At 38.1% G+C, this 16787-nt stretch overlaps 1 protein-coding gene across 4 annotated transcripts in view; it reads left to right on the forward strand.

The window, feature by feature from the left end:
- The first annotated feature begins 12866 nt into the window (after positions 1 to 12866).
- LOC145777179 (sialin-like) overlaps positions 12867 to 16787 on the forward strand; it is a 47522-nt gene continuing 43601 nt past the window's right edge. For 2 of the 4 annotated variants that reach the window (XM_082588492.1, XM_082588495.1), the window contains exons 1-3: positions 12867 to 12991; positions 15608 to 15724; positions 16105 to 16194. In XM_082588492.1, the coding sequence (XP_082444618.1) occupies positions 12953 to 12991; positions 15608 to 15724; positions 16105 to 16194 (246 nt within the window). In that variant the 5' untranslated portion in view covers positions 12867 to 12952. Of the gene's footprint in view, positions 12992 to 15248; positions 15307 to 15607; positions 15725 to 16104; positions 16195 to 16787 lie in introns of all 4 variants that reach the window. The other 2 variants (XM_082588494.1, XM_082588491.1) reach the window with 2 other exon arrangements.

A 16787-nucleotide genomic window follows, 5' to 3' on the forward strand; every position in this document is an offset into this window, starting at 1 on the left:
GTTTTTCGATTGTTGAAGTGTTGTTGCTGGGAAATTATTCCATCCACTTTGCCTGGCTGAATGGAGGCCAGTCATGAAATGCGTTGCTCAAGCGCACTCTCCGAGAGGCGAACCAGCTTCGCGTGATCTTGAGTCGGGCGCGTAACAACGAATTTGCGTATCTTCGTGCATTGACAATGATGAACTTATGATAGCTCGTGAGCTACACAGTTTTGATGGAGAAGTGGGTGTCAGCGCGCAGCAACGGTCTTTAAACAGCATCAAGTAGTAAAATATTCGATCTCTAGTCCTCTACAAAATAAAAATATTAAAAACGCCGTTATCGTGTTCGTCTATTTGGCAAGGAAGGCAAGTGATCAGGCTCCAGAAAACAGATAACTCCAGGGCCGGATATAGCTGATGGGGGGGCCCCGTGCAAAAATTTTTTTCAAGCCTACGGCGCGAAAAACCATCTCTACGTCTACAGTAGCATCAGTCCAGTACTGCACAGCATTTTGCAGAAACTTTAAAGGCCAAAAGGAAAAAAAATAACACAAAATCACATTTTAACCACATAAGGGGGGCCCTTCAAAAGTCGGGGGGCCCGGGGCAACTGCCCCCTCTGCCCCCCCTAAATCCGGGCCTGGATAACTCATGTAAAAAAGCCATAATAGCAATAAAACGATAAAAAAAAGTTCCGATATCACGCTCAATAGGATGATTGACACTAACTCAATAAGGATACAGATTTTAGTAATGCAGAAACTCAGAAAATTTCCTGTAAATTTTCTAAAAACACCAACTTCATTAGTAATAACCTTGTTCTTGGAACATCACTGCTATTTCTTTAATTTGTAATCGAGTTTTCCAATCTGCAAAGTTTGGAAAACTCGATTACCTAACTCGTTTAGTTTATAAATTGCGCGATTTAAGTTACCCATGATTCTCTAACAGCTCACCCCGGTACTTCATAACCCAGAAAATTTTCAAACCAACTTTATAAATACATTTTTTTTAAGTAGAAAAAAAAATTAATGCAACTTCCAAATGATTTGAGGGGGTGCAATGGTGCATGCCCCCGGCGCTCTTTAGATTCTACACTACTGATTACACTATTTGCACTGGATGGTTACATTTCTGTGTGTGTTTCTCAATCAACGTTATGAGAGTTGTAGATGGATGTGAATAAACTAAATTTTGTTCAGGATGTGCTTACAAGCAGTCGCAGGTGTTGATGAGACATTAGCATTAGGGTGTGACAGCCGCCCCGACCTTTTCAGAATTTGCCTACCTTTTTTTTGGTGGTGAGGTTTTACCTGTATAACATTCCTGTAAAGTTTCAAAAAAATTGGTCAAGGTTTAAAGGTAGCCCGCGGCCACTAAAGTTTTTGGGGGTGCGCGATGCATTTTTAGGGGTGCCTTTGCTATATCTCGGCTCCTAGACATGATAGAAGGTCGTGCTATAGCTCAATCGATGCAGAATAAGCAAATTTGTATTAGACTTGTGAAGAAACTATTTGCCTAAAATGTGTAGTTTGCAAGTTATTTGAGAAAAACGCGTTTTTTGTAAAAAATAGTGAAAAATTGTTACATATGAATTGAATGTTTACCATTTTCACTTTTTTTCTTCTTAGGAACACCAGGAGAAGTACAGAAGCTGTACCTCTTCAAAGTTTAAACCTAAGTTACCTCATGTTTTGCTTTGTTAGAAGCATAGAAACTGAACACTAACATGGTGTTTACTGTTTAGGCAATTTTTATGGTGGTAAGTGCTAATTTAAATTACATGCTATGTCAAAGTTTAAAGATCCAAGGTATTATTTGCTTGACACAATTCCTGGTAAAGAAAATAAAGTCATTACTGGTTCACGACTCCCTACTTGTCGTCAGGTCCTGCTGTGCTTTCTTGCTCATCATTCCACTACAACAAATACCTTGAGAAATGCTGCTAACGAAGCTGTTAAAGCAGTACTACCCTTTTACAAACATGCAAATGATGCAAGAATACCTCACTTGCAATCTCAAAGATGGCGGAGGAAGTGATTAAGCTGTTTAGTGAAATGAAGGCTCTCCTAAAAAGAGAAACCCGGTACAGGATGGACGATTTACAGCAACATAGAATTGAGGATTACAAAGAGAAACTAAACTCCACAATAAAGTTATGGCCAAGGAATGTGTTAAAGAACATGAGTAATGAAGAAGATAAAGCATTTTTACTGAGTATGATGACAGACAGGGTTGCAAGTATGGGCAGTGTTGATTTGGTTCTCACTACCACAGAAAGGAAGGTCAATAGAAGGAAGGAGTCGGAGAAAAAACGGAGAAGAAAGGAATGTTTAAGACGAGAAGCAGCTGAAAAGTCATTTCATATTGTTGAGGATGATGTAGACATTGAGGATCAAGATGATTCTGAAGAGATAGCTCACTGCTCCAACAGGCCACACAAAAGGACTGTGAAGACTGGTACATCAGCATTCTGGCCACATGATATCCTCAATTCTTCCACAGTAGTGGAAGCAGCTGTACGTAACCACATCAGCCCTACATCTTTAGCAGCACTTACATTACCGCTACAGGAGGTGATGTTTCCAAAGTTAATCTCAGCTACAGAACAGCTCACAGGTAGGAAAGTTAACAATGCATTTAATTGTAGTGTTTGTTAATAAATGACTTCATTCACTACATCTGTTATCTTGCTTCAAAGGTACAAGTTGCAGTCAGTGGTTACGATAGCTTCAAAGATAAAAGAATCATGGTCTCCTCATTCAGCTTGTTGTATATTCCTATGTGCCATGGTGGCTAACCGCTTCTGTGTCAACTTCTGCTCCTTGCAACAACCTAGAACTTATCAACAACCTTCTTGAGTATGAAGAAATCGAAAGCAGTATGGCCAAAGCAGCTCTTAAAGCTCTAAAGGGGCACATGTGGTATCTTAGTGAAAAACCTATACCCCTTTTCGATAGCAGCGTGTCTGACAAGACAAAGCAAAAATTGTTCAAAAACTGACAAGCTTTGAAGATCCTGGACATTCTTTGAAAAGAGGAAGTGATTTTGGCAAACCCTCCTTTCCTTCCGTTCCTACAAAACCAACAGATGACTTGAGTTCCTTTGTTGGAGAAAATTCTTGGAGCTTCTTCAGAATCTTGAGGATTGATACGACCTTTTTAAGTGTTGGTGCCAGAACGGCAGCAACTATGAAGCAAGGAAACGGGTTTCAAATCTTTGTGTTGTTAATGATGCAGCAGAAAGGGGTGTCAAACTGTGCCAAGACTTTATTGACACTACTAAGACAGAAGTTTCATTTCAAAATATTCTTCAAGTATTTGAGAACAGCAGAAATTCTATGCCCAATCAGCGTAAACAAAAGTTACATCCATCTCGGTGTTGGTTTCTTACATTGTGATTTTTATTATCGCTGTTCCTCGCTCTCAAATGTATTTTGTAATTTCATTTAACATTAAGTAAACATGTGAATTCATCATTTCATTGATTTTCCATATGTTTTAACCCAAGAAGAAAAGGTGCTTAAACATTTTTCTCACAAATATGCAAAAAAACGGGTTTTTCTCAAATAACTCAAAAACTACACATTTTAGACTGAACATTTGTTCACAAGTCTGATATAAACTTGCTTATTCTGCATCGATTGAGCTATAGCATGACCTTCTATCATGTCTACGAGCTGAGATATAGCAAAAACACCCCTAAAAATGTATCGCGCACCCCCCAAAAATTTTAGTGGCCACGGGCCACCTCTAAACCTTGACCAATTTTTTTGAAACTTTACAGGAATGTTATACAGGTAAAACCTCACCACCAAAAAAAAGGTAGGCTCTGTGAAACCAAGTTTTAAAAATCATGGGGCGGCTGTCACACCCTAATTAGCATCCTTTTCAAAGTACGAAATGTGCAGCCCTCACACGCAATATGTAAACAACAGACACTCCATCAATCTGCAAAAATTAAATAGCTTATGAACTCCACCAAATAGGAAAAATAGTTGGTATTTTTGAAACCAGAAAATCTGTCCAAGTCAAATTGTTAGCTACTTGTTTACAGTCTGACTGAAAGTTTTTTTTAACTTACTTTTCTCATTTTTTACTTCTTCTTTTTCATCGTGTGTCACACGTCCGTAGCCCAGAGCATCACGCAAGCTCTTGCTCTATCGTTGAACTTGCTCTATCTAAGTCTTATGCAGAGCATTTTGCTTTTAGGACAGGGCATTCGAGGAGATGTTGCACTGTTTGCTCCTGTCCACATTTACAACTTGTGCTTCTCAAAGAATATCCCCAGTGTCGCATCAACGTCTTAGCCTACATCTTCCAATGCCAGTTCTTAAGCGGTTGAGGCATCGCCAATACTTCCAAGGTTTACGCTTTCTGGGAGGAAGGCCTTCTGTGGGAGAAAGCTCCATATTGGCCGGTGTCAGCCCAGCTGCCAGCTCCTCCTTCCACAGTTGGACCCGCACATTGGCGGCAACCTCATCTTGACCCAGTGGGACAACTGAAGCAAGAAAACCTTTTCTTGACTTCGATCGCCTGCGTGCTGGAGTTTGGTAGCTTTTTTATTGCATTTTGACTACTTCCCATTTTTTACTGCTTCCCTAAGGCAACAAAAAGCTTTTACAGTAGGCTATAGGTTATTATTAAACATTATTAATTAACCCTTTATCTGTCACGGGCCCTTTAAAGAGCCCGGGCCTTAAAAAGATACACACTGTTTGCAATCACCATAACTCTGGTCTTTGTTTGCCAAACTGCATGGTGTTGGTGCACCAACTTGGTGCACATGGTGCACTTTTCTAGAAAGAGGAAGTCAATTTATTTTGTTTCAACTGCGCCATAGCCCAGCCCATATTAACAAACAAGCAGAGTGAATGTAATTGTCAAAGCAATGCATTGTAGGCTACAACTGTTGGTGAGATTATGGCGTAATCAGGATGGTAGCGAAAGACCATAAGCAGTAGAGATGCAGCGAATCCAAAATTTTTATCCACTCACCGGACCGCAACTGAATCACCTTTCCGCACACCGCACGGCAATTTATCTGAAACTTTGACACTGCAGCGCACACCGCAAATTACAAAATATTTTAACGAGTTATTTTTAGAAAGTCAATTGTGGCAAAAAAACACCCATGGCGTGTAACTGGTACCCTACCGGTACAGTTGTGCATTAATTGACTAGGCTAACCAGATCATATTGTCTTATCAGCAATGCATCTAAGTTCTAAGACATCATGCTTTTTTAAATAGAATGTTCCTGGATCCAGTATCAGGACTTTTGAACACTTTTTGTAAGCAATAATGCAATTTTAATGTCAATGGTTGTATGAACTACACACTACACAGTCAGACAAGACGTCAAGAGTAGCCTAAAACTTATAGCCTGAACTCACTGGGCTAACTGTTATAGTAACTAATGTGGTAGTTGCCCTAGGCCTATAGCCTGGGAGCTGAGCTTATCAGCTAGGTTATTAACCAAAAACACTTGTACAGCTTCCCTCACAAGCCAGCACCAAAAACCATGTCAACTGCAAGCCATTTGCATAGCTTTCCAGCTTAGGGTTACCCTTAAAGGGAAAAAAAGTAATCCGTGTTCCCAATTTAAATTTGAAGTTTCATAACTGATATTTCTTGAAAGTTTACGCGGCAAGCGGCGCGGCTTTGTCATTTAAACCTTCCACGCGGCGCAGCACGCGGCGAAAAAGTCAAAAGCGGCCGCGTACGCGGCGCGGTTTGCATCACTAATAAGCAGTCATCTGATCAGCCACCAACTCGTAACAGTAAATCTAACTACACATTCATACACACTAATGTGCAGAGGCAGGCACACTACTTCAATAAATAAAAGGGTTTGCCACTGAGATTGAGAAACAACTGCTGTTAGTTTGAATCTCCATTCTCAGACTGAGCAAGCCGAGGATGAAGACTCACACCAGCGACCAAGAATTAACCAAACTACCAATATAAGACTTGTATTTTCTAAAAGTTGAAAAAAATTGCTAGGAGAATTTTTATTTTTTGTGCAAAGTGAAATTTATGCGGTTCTTTCTTCGCATAATGCTTAAACATCACTGTGACAACGTTTGTATGGAAGGCGTAACACTTGCCTGACATCTACCGGTGACGTTTATCGCAGTTTGAAGATTTTTTTAGATATCTAAACGGAAACAAAAAAAAATCAAAAAGCGCAAAATTTTTGTATTTTTTCAGAAATGTTAGTCATTTAAGGTATTTAACAAAAAAAATACGCAAAATCTGTAAACATATTTCTAAAGACTGTTGAAAATGCAACAACTTTCATGTATTGATTTTTTTCTGGCAGGTACTGTTCTCAAAATACAGCAGTAAAAGGTTATAAGAGTAACTTAAAAGAAAACAAGAGGGAAGTAAATAAGACATCTTGCAAGTATTGTGATAACTGGTAACAAGTAGAAAGAAAAGAGGAAGAGTACAAATAAAGAGGTACAGTGGATACAATATAAATATCTAAATTTTTGGAGAAACCTTGCGATGGCTAGTGTTATATAAAGCAAAAACACTTATGGTAGTCTACTCCAGTCCAGCGGTTCTCAACCTGTGGTCCGCGGACCACTAGTTGGTCCGTGAGCATTTGCCTGGTGGTCCGCGAGCAAAGTCTGAAGTCGTTGTTTTTTAACCCTTTGCATAAAAGTTGTTAATTTTATCAAGGCTCATCCACTAAATTGTCGTCTCTTTGCTTCATTATGTTCGAATAAGGATCTTGATCATGAACAGCTAGCTACTGATGCATACTCAAGTTCGCTGGTTATCAAGGGGAAAAGTGTTTAACCATGGGTTTAACAGACTGTTTGAGTTACATGCTGCGAGAGAGTTTCTTGGAGAAAAAATCCAAGCTTGTTGCTCATTTCAACGATAGCTTTTGGGTTGCTGTTCTGGTTTATTTGGCTGACACTTTTCAACAACTCAATAAACTTAATTCATCGCTGCAAGGAAAGCAGATAAATTTAATTACGGTATCCTCAGTGTCTAAAGTGTCTGCTTTTACGAAAAAAAAAATCTTTGGAAGATAAGATTATTGCAGGGCAACTTTGAGATGTTTGATCAATTGTACGAATTCACTAAGAAACCAGAAAATGCTGAAATCAATAAACAACTGTTGATGAATTTTATTTCTGACCATAGCCTACTCAGTGACTGCAGGGTCAATTTAACTTCTACTTTGGTGATTTGAACGTTCAGAGTTTTTCATGGGTTTCCAGTCCGTGAACTGACCAGTGACACTATTTCGAATATGTTGCATCCATCTGCGAGAGTGAGCTTGATAAAATTTTGGATACAAGCTTCACATGAGTATCCACAACTGTCTCAGAAAGCTTTGAAAATAATTTTACCTTTTGCGACATGTTATCTTTGTCAATGTGGATTTTCTGCATTGGTTACAATAAAAACAAAGTATTCTTCTTGACTTGAAGTCGAAGATGAACTCCGATTGAGTCTTTTAAGTATTACACTTTGTTTGGATATGCTGTGCTCAAATGTGCAAGCTCAAGGCTCACACTAAATGTAGCAATCTTTCTAAAACCAACTACTGTTTAAGACTAAGCAAGCAATAAGTGACATTTGTTTGTTACAAGGGGAGGGAAGTAGTGGTCCGTGACTGAGACACAATTTTTTTAAGTGGTCCTTGAATCTGAAAAGGTTGAGAACCTCTGGTCTACTCTATACCAGCAATTATTATTTGCATTAGAATTAGGTTGCAGCACAAAACTAGGTTGCAGCAAAACCAGGTTGCATACACAAAACTGAGTTGAAGCATAATGTACAGTATTCCACACTGCTTTGACTGATTTTATTTGCAATGATAATTAATAATTGGGCTAATTTTTTGCCCAAAGATCATGCGATGAGATTCGAGGGTTACATAAAATTACGTTGCAACAACAAGTGTTTCGTGCTGCTCTGATTGAGCCAAAAATGTTTTTCGCAACAATTTTGGTTAACTTTCTTTACTTAAAGTTCATACTTGGGTACGGTTGGGCTATGTCGTCACTCAAAGATATGAAACATCGAAATAGTTTATCCAAGTTGTTGAATTTCTTGCCAATCAGTGCATTTTTTAGAATATAAAATGCAATTTTAATTAGTTTTTTAAAGCAAGAAGCTGAAAAGAAGTGTAATTTAACTCTCACTTTCACCATTTATCCTATTGACAGCACTACATCGTTATATACTGTATTTTGATACAATTGCAGCAACTCGTACTTTCCGCAGCTCGCATTCATCGTTTGATTTCCTGATAACCGCCATGTGTTACTTTATTTTAACATTCCCAGCATGGAGTGAAGCCGGCAAAGCTACGTCACGTATCTGGGGTCTACCACTGCGAAAAAATGGACTTTTTACAAAACGTAGATGAAGAACGTTTCATTTGGATCCGTTTAAAGTAGAAAGAACTCGTCACAGCTTTCTTTTTAAGTTCAGAAGAAAACAAAGAAGTCTAGGAAAATGTATAAGTTTCTTAATTTTATGTGGGGTTACTGGGAGTTTTGTTTGTGTAAATAATATCACACGTAATCGCAAGAAGAGAGCACGTTAGAAGACTCGCAGTCATTAAAATCTATCACTTCATAATCAGGTGAACAGTTAGGCTACGTCGAATATATATTAGCCATTTGTACATTCAAAATAAAGTTTACAGAGCGAACAAGCAGAATTTGAACTAGCAGAGCAAAATACAATAAAAATAGGAAAACTGTAGCTCATATTAATTTAGAGATCTTCAACCACATTATCGTCTGCCGACGTTGAATTAATGTAAAAAACAACTGAATTGCTGTCTGGGATGGATGCATAGTTCTGGCAGGCCCGAAGTTGTCAGTCCATGAAACACTGTGACCTGTGATACATATATAAGGTCGATGCATAGCACTGAAAGCTTCACAGGCGTTTCTTTGTAACTTAACTACCTAACATAAGGTCGCTCAATTATTTGATCTCTATCACAAACGTGAATGTGGTGGCTTATACTGTATATAAGGCTACTGATAACGATTCATGGAAGGTAACTCTGGTAGAGGTTTTGCGAAATATTTTTTTCTTGTTCATGTAGGCCTACCCCAGGCCTCGAAATTCACGGCGGACACGTCCGCCGTCACAGCATGTGATGTCCGCGGGAAGTACCATCTAGATCGGTCATATTTGTCCGCCGAGAAATAGCACAGGAACTAGCGATACAAATCGTCATTGCATAGCACGAACAATTGTTGCAAGAATATAATTTCCCGCGCATCTAGAAAATGTGAATACTGTATCCCTTAGCTTCCATTTAAGAAGGAAAATTTTCGATTTTTACGTTGCTTCAACGATTGATGACATTGAATCAGCGTAACAAAAGTGAATTATTCTCTAAGAATCGATGGGAGTACGGGTACTTCTACAATCTACACCAGTGGTTCCCAACCTGGGGTTCGCAGACCCCTTGGGGGTCCGTGAGAAAGCATTTGGGGGTCTGTGATTACCTTGATGAATTTTGGAAAAAAAAACTTTGTTCTATATGTACGGATGGAGCACCAGCTATGCTCGGGAACAAGTCCGGATTTGCTGCTTTAGTAAAAAACGAAGCTCCTCGGTTGGTTGTTACCCATTGCTTCTTGCACAGGTAGGCCACGCCTTAGCAGCAAAAACTTTACTAGCAAGTCTCAAAGAAATTCTGACAAATTGCGTGAAAGTCGTTAATTTCATCAAAAGCAGAGCTGTAATTTGTAAACCACCGTACTTTTTAAGCGCTCTGTCAAGAAGTAGGGTCAGATTACGGAGTACTTTTGTATCATTCTGAGGTAGGCTACGTTGGTTATCTAGAGAAGTTTTAAAACGACTGCAGCAGCTAAAAATGTGGTATCAACTCTTTTGAAAGGAAATTGAAGTCCCCTCTCAAATTTGTTCGAGAGTAAAAGTTTTCTATACAGCATGGCCTACTTAGCCGATATTTTCGGTCAGATTAACAATGTTAATCGTGGCATTCAAGGACCAGGTGTGACAACAATTAATTGATGCAGCTGAAAAACTGAAAGCGTTTTTAGCCAAGTTGCCGGTTTAGAAACGCAGATTGGAAGCAGGTAATTACGCTAACTTTCCAATGTTAGAAGATCTTATCTTGATGGATGAAACTCAAAGAGAATGTACTCTTTTGATTTCTATGAGAGAAAAATTTTGCGCACACTTGAAACCCTGCAAATCTCATTTCAACGTTATTTTAATTTAGAACATCTGCCGAACGAAGTTGAAATACGGATTCGAAATCCTTCTCTTTTTGACTTGAACAACATTAACGATGACGATCTCAGTAAAGATGACCTAATTGATTTAAGATCAAAAGAGTTATTACGCATTGAGTTTCATTCAAAAACTGTGGAGGATTTTTGGTGCTCACAACTGCAAACCTACCATTCTTGGCAAAGCAAGCGATTATTGTTTTGTTACCATTCATAACCACTTAACCTTTACGAGGCAGGATTCTCAGCTCTTGTTACAATAAAAGCAACATCGAAATCGCCTGGACAGTGGACGTTGAAGATGACATGCGTGTTGCATTGTCAAAAACTCAACCGCAGTTTAGTTCAGGAAAGGCAACAACAACCATCTCATTAAATTTGCTTACGTTGAAAAAGTTTCGGCATGGCACTTTGGGTCACCTCAATATTCAAATACTGCTGACATTTCTTGAACAATTCATTCATTTTCTTATTTGAGCAACTGTTTAACCTGATATTTGCCGCAGGAGTCACAGCGGCAATGCAATATGACACCGTACAGTAGTTGAGTAGCATAAATAGTCAATAGTACTGTGATTGAACTGACTCGCGTGAAAATAAATTTCTTTGCTATAATCAATAGTATTTTAATTGAGTTTCAGGCAAAATTTAGGTAGGGGTCCGCAGAATTAATAATTTGTCTAAAGGGGTCCGTGACAACAAAAAGGTTGGGAACCACTGATCTACACTAATCAGGGCAACTTAGTTCACGTTTTACGTCACAATGTCTGGCTTTGATCTCCGAGTATTATTGATAAGGCAAGGTTGGTTTCAAAATTAGATTATACGAGTAATCTATAACAGCAAGATCCAGCATATTTGTTAAGTTTTGGTATTACAGTAAGAAAGAAATAGCCCTGGGAAAATTCACTTTCGCTCACATGTAGGGCTACCATACGTCCTCTTTTAGGAGGATTTGTCCTCTTTTTTCAAGAAAAATGAATTGTCCTCCGAGGACACTGAAAAGTGCTCAAATGTCCTCTTTTTTCACAGTTTGAGTTTTCATGCTTATATTTTCAACGAGATTATATTGCTTGATGACGTTTCAGCGACGGCTTGTAGGCCATTTGTTTTCTAAACATTTTGTATACCAATGTAACATGCTGATAAGAAATTGGTTCATTTTATAAAACTGTTGTTGAACGTTCATTGCCTGGTTCACTGTAAGATATTAAACGACATTTTAAAGGCCATGCTCACACTTTCACAAAAAAATAGTCTTCTACCTACATATGTTTTATATTGATACAAGAACAACGCTTGTAGACGTTGTTGATTACCAACTCCATTTAGTTCGTTTGTTACTTGAAACAAATGTCTAGAAGTGCAATGTGTATAACACCTAACCTACAGCAAAAGAAATCGTGGCATGGATAGATTACAGCTTTGCAAGGAAAGGAACAGCTTTTCAGTTCACGCCGTTTTTAGCGTGAACTAACGGTTATATATGCAGCCTACTGTTTTAGTCATATTTCTTGCAAATAATTTAACAATTTCGTTAAGGCTGACCATTACTTGTTGAAAAAAGTTAAGGCTTGGCTACAGGAGGTCGTGCCTGATTTGTCACATTTTGCAGATTTTTGCGATCATTGCTGTCTGACTGAAATTGTCTAAAAATGAGGTCTTTTTGCACTTTTTGCTGACTCTTAAAAATATAAAATCATTTGTTGTCGTAGGAAGCACTAGAGATGAAATGACAAAAAATAAGTTAAACGTTCAGTCAATCTGTTTTCTTGTTTTTTTTTGGTAACTTTTGCCCCTAGGCCTATAGGCCTACTGAAATGATCTAAAAACATGTAAAAAATTCTTCAAGAGTAAAATTCTACTTGCTGGCGAAATGTGTCCTCTTTTTAGGCGATAAAAATATGGCAGGCCTACTCACATGACACGCAAAAATAAACTTAGTAGAAAGTAGTAGCGTTAGTGTAGAATTTTTCCAACCCGTGCCCAGAGCATTGTGACGCAAGAGGTCACACGACCTCGTTCGGTAGAAGTTAATCAGTGGTGCGGCGTAGGTACTAAGCAGCTGCACGGCGCTTTCTTACTCTTCCTGCGCACGTCGTTGGTCTGATGAAAGCCTCTTAGAGTGACTTCGCTGAAATTTTAAAAAGCCTTCTAAACCGTAGCTATAGTTCTCAAATGGCGAAGAATTATCAAGATAAAGTGATTAAGCACGACGAACGACGCTGTTAAGTTCTGTTTGTAAAGTCTTGTTTCTGTTTCGCTAAAACAAAACATTTGAAAGAAGTTGCTTCTTCCATTAGTTTTTAAGGTTGTCTTAGAACAGGAAGCGCATTTTATAAACACACGGTTTGACAGCAGTAACAATGCAATAGATACGAGAATACAATGTCTCGAAGGTATTGCTGCTGAAACTGAGTGTAAAAGCAGATCATGTGCTAAAAGCAATATTTGTATGTAAGCCTACCACCTATAGTCTACTCTACGGTGATGGCGTGTGCAGAATATCAGGAGCAGTTGACCAAAGCAAATCGACATTTTCTAAATGATAGTCTTTTTTGAACTTAAATTCATCTATGGTAGTAGGCTCAACTGTTCTAAAACTGACATTATTTGTATTTTCATTAACAAGCAATTATTTGTGTGTATTTTTTGATGATGAGTTTGTGTATTTGATAAATTCTGGCAATTCTCTCAACTGTATCAACGTTCCCCCACAATGGACACGAAAAATGCAATCGATCACGACGTAGTGGAGGTAAGCTACGTATGTTATAGGTGGGGGTATAAGCTATCGTCGTCGGACCACTCGGCATGCGACAACTCAGCAAGGACATTTCAGCAAATGATATTTACGTAATATTTGATATAAGAAAACTACCGTTTACTGTCGTGTCTTCTTCTATTGTCGCATTTGATTCCAAGGATTGACTGCCTCTTGTATGAAAAGTTTCCAAGATTCTCGGTTGTTTGCTTTGTGGATTAGGTGTATGTTGGTGTTAGTTTTGTCGGTTTGTTGGTTTAAGTAGGTTTCTCTTTGTCTGCCTTGGGCACGCTTCCCTTCAATTTTGCCTGTGAGAGAGAGATGTTCTAACTTTTTCTTTTCGCAGCACGTGTCCTAAAAATTGAAGTTGTTTTTCTTTGATATTTTTTAGTAGATTATTTGTTTGTTTGACTTGATTTAAAACAGTTTGGTTGCTTTTTATATCGGTCCAGGAAATCCTCTGCATTTTTCGGAATGCCCACATTTCAAACCCATTTATTCTTTTACTAATTGATTTGGTAATTGTCCAGGTTTCTGAATTATATTTAAAAACTGGATAAATGTAACACTTAAATACTGTGAATCTGGTTGCGAAAGATATGTTCTTGTTGCATAATATTGTTTTCATTTGCTGAAAAGAGGCTTTTGCGTGAGCAATACGTATATTGAAGTCCTTATCATCATCTTACTGTCGTGTAAGCGGAGAAAACTTTTTTTTCTCTACATTGAGAAATTCCAAGTCTGACTAGTTGGATTGCTGGAAGGCGAAGACTCCCGTTTCTTCGACTTGTTGTTTTTCTTTAGCCCTTGCAAACAAACTGTATTTATTCAGAAATGTCAGCAAATCAGCAGGCACTAACCGATTAATGCAATAAACAAAGAAAAACAAAACGCATGATCAGACACTGCTTCAACGCGTGACGGAAACCTACAAAAAATTGCCATCAGGCATTGGAACTTGCAAAGTAATGTTGCATAAGGCGTTTTCCAATAATAAATTCTCATCATTGCCTGCTGATTTGCTGACATTTCTGAATAAATACAGTTTGTTTGCAATGGCTAAAGAAAACAACAAGTCGAAGAAACGGGAGTCTTCGCCTTTCAGCAATCCAACTAGTCAAACTTGGAATTTCTCAATGTTGAGAGAAAACAGTTTTCTCCGCTTACACGACAGTAAATGGTAGTTTTCTTATATCAAATACTATTGGTAATTTCCTCGGGTTCGTCTTATCTGATATTTACGTGCTCACGTTAGACTTGCTTGGTTATCGCTTGTCAAACTCATTTTGCTGACTTGTGACATTTCAAGTTTTGGCTTGCTCAGTTTCGTCATTTACCAAGTTTCGCCAATTGCCCAAACGTTGCTGGCTCAGTTTAGTTGTCACTTGCTTAGTTGTCGCTTGCTTGGTTCACAAAGTTCTGCTGACTTGCAGGCGACTCATAGGCCATGAATGAGATCTATTCACAGCAGACTACCCCACGATGCTGGGCAAAATGCAGTAAAAACAAAAGTATTACAAGTTGATAAATGCATTTTAGAGCTTTTAAAATTAAAGAGATGCATTTGTGGCAACTGATAAAACGCTTTTTGGGCTTCAAGGTTAAATTGCGTAGCCTAACTGTTTGAATCAAAGCATACACCCCTTAGTCCTACACCTATAGGCCACGGTGACCCTTTTTCTGGTGGCCGTTTCAAGAAAGGTGTTTTTTTCTGTACCAAAAAATAGCAATAGATTTTTTTCCAAAAAAGGACCCGTTTTGTTTAAATCTGGGCAGGCAGCTATTTCTTTATTTTTACTTGCGTTTTTTTGCGTTCGTACTGTGTTTTTCCATCTCTTTGTTCTCACAACCTAAGGTTTCTGATGTGTTCTTACTACCTTTTTTTTGCGTTTTAACTGTGTTATTTTGTTTATTGACTTCTTATTGTGTATTGCGGCCCTTGGGTTAATTTACAAATGTTCATTTGGTCCACAGAACAATTTAAGTTTGAAACCCATAGAATAGACCTTTCTTTACAAGGATGTACTTTAACATTGTGGCTGATTTCAACGAATTTGGTTTTATCTTCGACAATTTGTCCAATTTTTACAAAATAGTCTTCGCGCTGCCCAAAATGTCTACTGTGAGAACACGGAGAAAGGCAACGATAACAAACGCAAGGTTGAGATAAAAACATTTGAAACAATTCTGCACACTGGCTTTATTTTGGCAAGAGTTAGAAGATAATTCATGGCCTATGAAACCGTTTCAGGTTTTCGACCAAGGACCAATCTGCTTATAATAAACCCAACTTCAAGAAGCGTAATTACGTAAGTATCCTGCCTTACACTAATGCGGAGTCTCATAAAGGAAAATTATATATCCGGTTAAAAGAACGTAAAAATCAGTTCCTTTTAACGTTAATTCAATGTCTGTAGACAATTAATCAATGTAAAAACTAGGGCTGAGCAGTCGGGAGAAAAATATACGATTCCTACTCCTCGGTTGATAACTGGCCGACTTCGACTCCGACACGCCAAAATCCCTCCAATTCCGACGCCACAGGTCTGGTTAAAACGACTTTGCTGGCTGAATCTTTGAGTGTCTAAAAACTAAGTACAATATTTGCAGGTGAAGACATCGGGATGCTATAGCAAGGCTCGCTATGTCTTGGCGCTAATGTCAGCGCTAGGAACCTTGAATATTTATTCCTTAAGGAATGGTATCAACGTTGCTATTGTATCTATGGTAAGAATGATTCTTTTGTAAGGTTGGGTGAGTTTTTGGTTTCACTCCAGATCATGTTGATAAGTGATTTGATAATTGTGTAAAATCAACCAAAAAACTACCAGATCAAATTGAATTCAACTAATGTCATTCTTTGGCCTTGGTCTATTTATTTCAACACACATTTAAATTTATTAAATGTGAGTAACAGGTTTCAGTAAGAATACATTAAATAAAGTAAGATCTGGAGATTATCCAGGATTTAAACCGTGGCTTTCACGTAGCAAAATTGCTGGTTGGTTTTCGATTTAGTTTGAAGTGTGTTTTTTTAATTCGACATGGCCAATGTGATGTCTTATGAGCCTAATGCATTGAATTGACAAAGATATTTTCAATTTTAGACAACTAGTGTTAATGAAAGCGTTAGTCTGGGAAACTGTAGAGAACTCAACATTTCTTGCCAAAGAGGAAATGTTTCTTCCCTTGAAATGGTAAGTTTGATTAACCTTAATTTAAACAAGTCGCTTCCTACTTCCAAAGTGTTTATTGTGGGAAACATGTACGCTACTAAATATATGTAACAGCTTCATTTTCTTCATTTGGTTAAAGATATGACAAATGTCTGCTTTTATGAAGTAAAAAAATATATTTTAATACCAAATATTCGCCATTCAAATTAACTGCCGGTTTTTGGCCATTGAATCATCATGCATCCATCCATACTAGTCTGTGTATAAAAGGAGTACTCTAAAGAAGAATATGTCACTTCGCGTTGGTTAGGCTACTTGTTATCCAACACCAGAAGCAAACACAGAAATCTGCCTGTTACTTTGCTGGTTCAGCACATGAAAATATAAGCGCAATTATGATACGCATCTGACAATCTTGTTGTAAATTCATGTTCTTTCACAAAGAGAAAATTGAATTACACACTTTTTTTCTACGAAAAACTTTCCGGCCTGAATTTAATTTCTTTTACAGATCGTTTCAACAGTTTGGGTCACTGTTTGAGAGACTCTGTTTTCAACGGAGCTTATAAAAATTGGTCAAATCAGTATTGTAATGTTTAATTTCACAAAAGCAT

Source organism: Aplidium turbinatum, chromosome 9, assembly GCF_918807975.1.
Source record: "Aplidium turbinatum chromosome 9, kaAplTurb1.1, whole genome shotgun sequence".
NCBI lineage: Eukaryota > Metazoa > Chordata > Ascidiacea > Aplousobranchia > Polyclinidae > Aplidium > Aplidium turbinatum.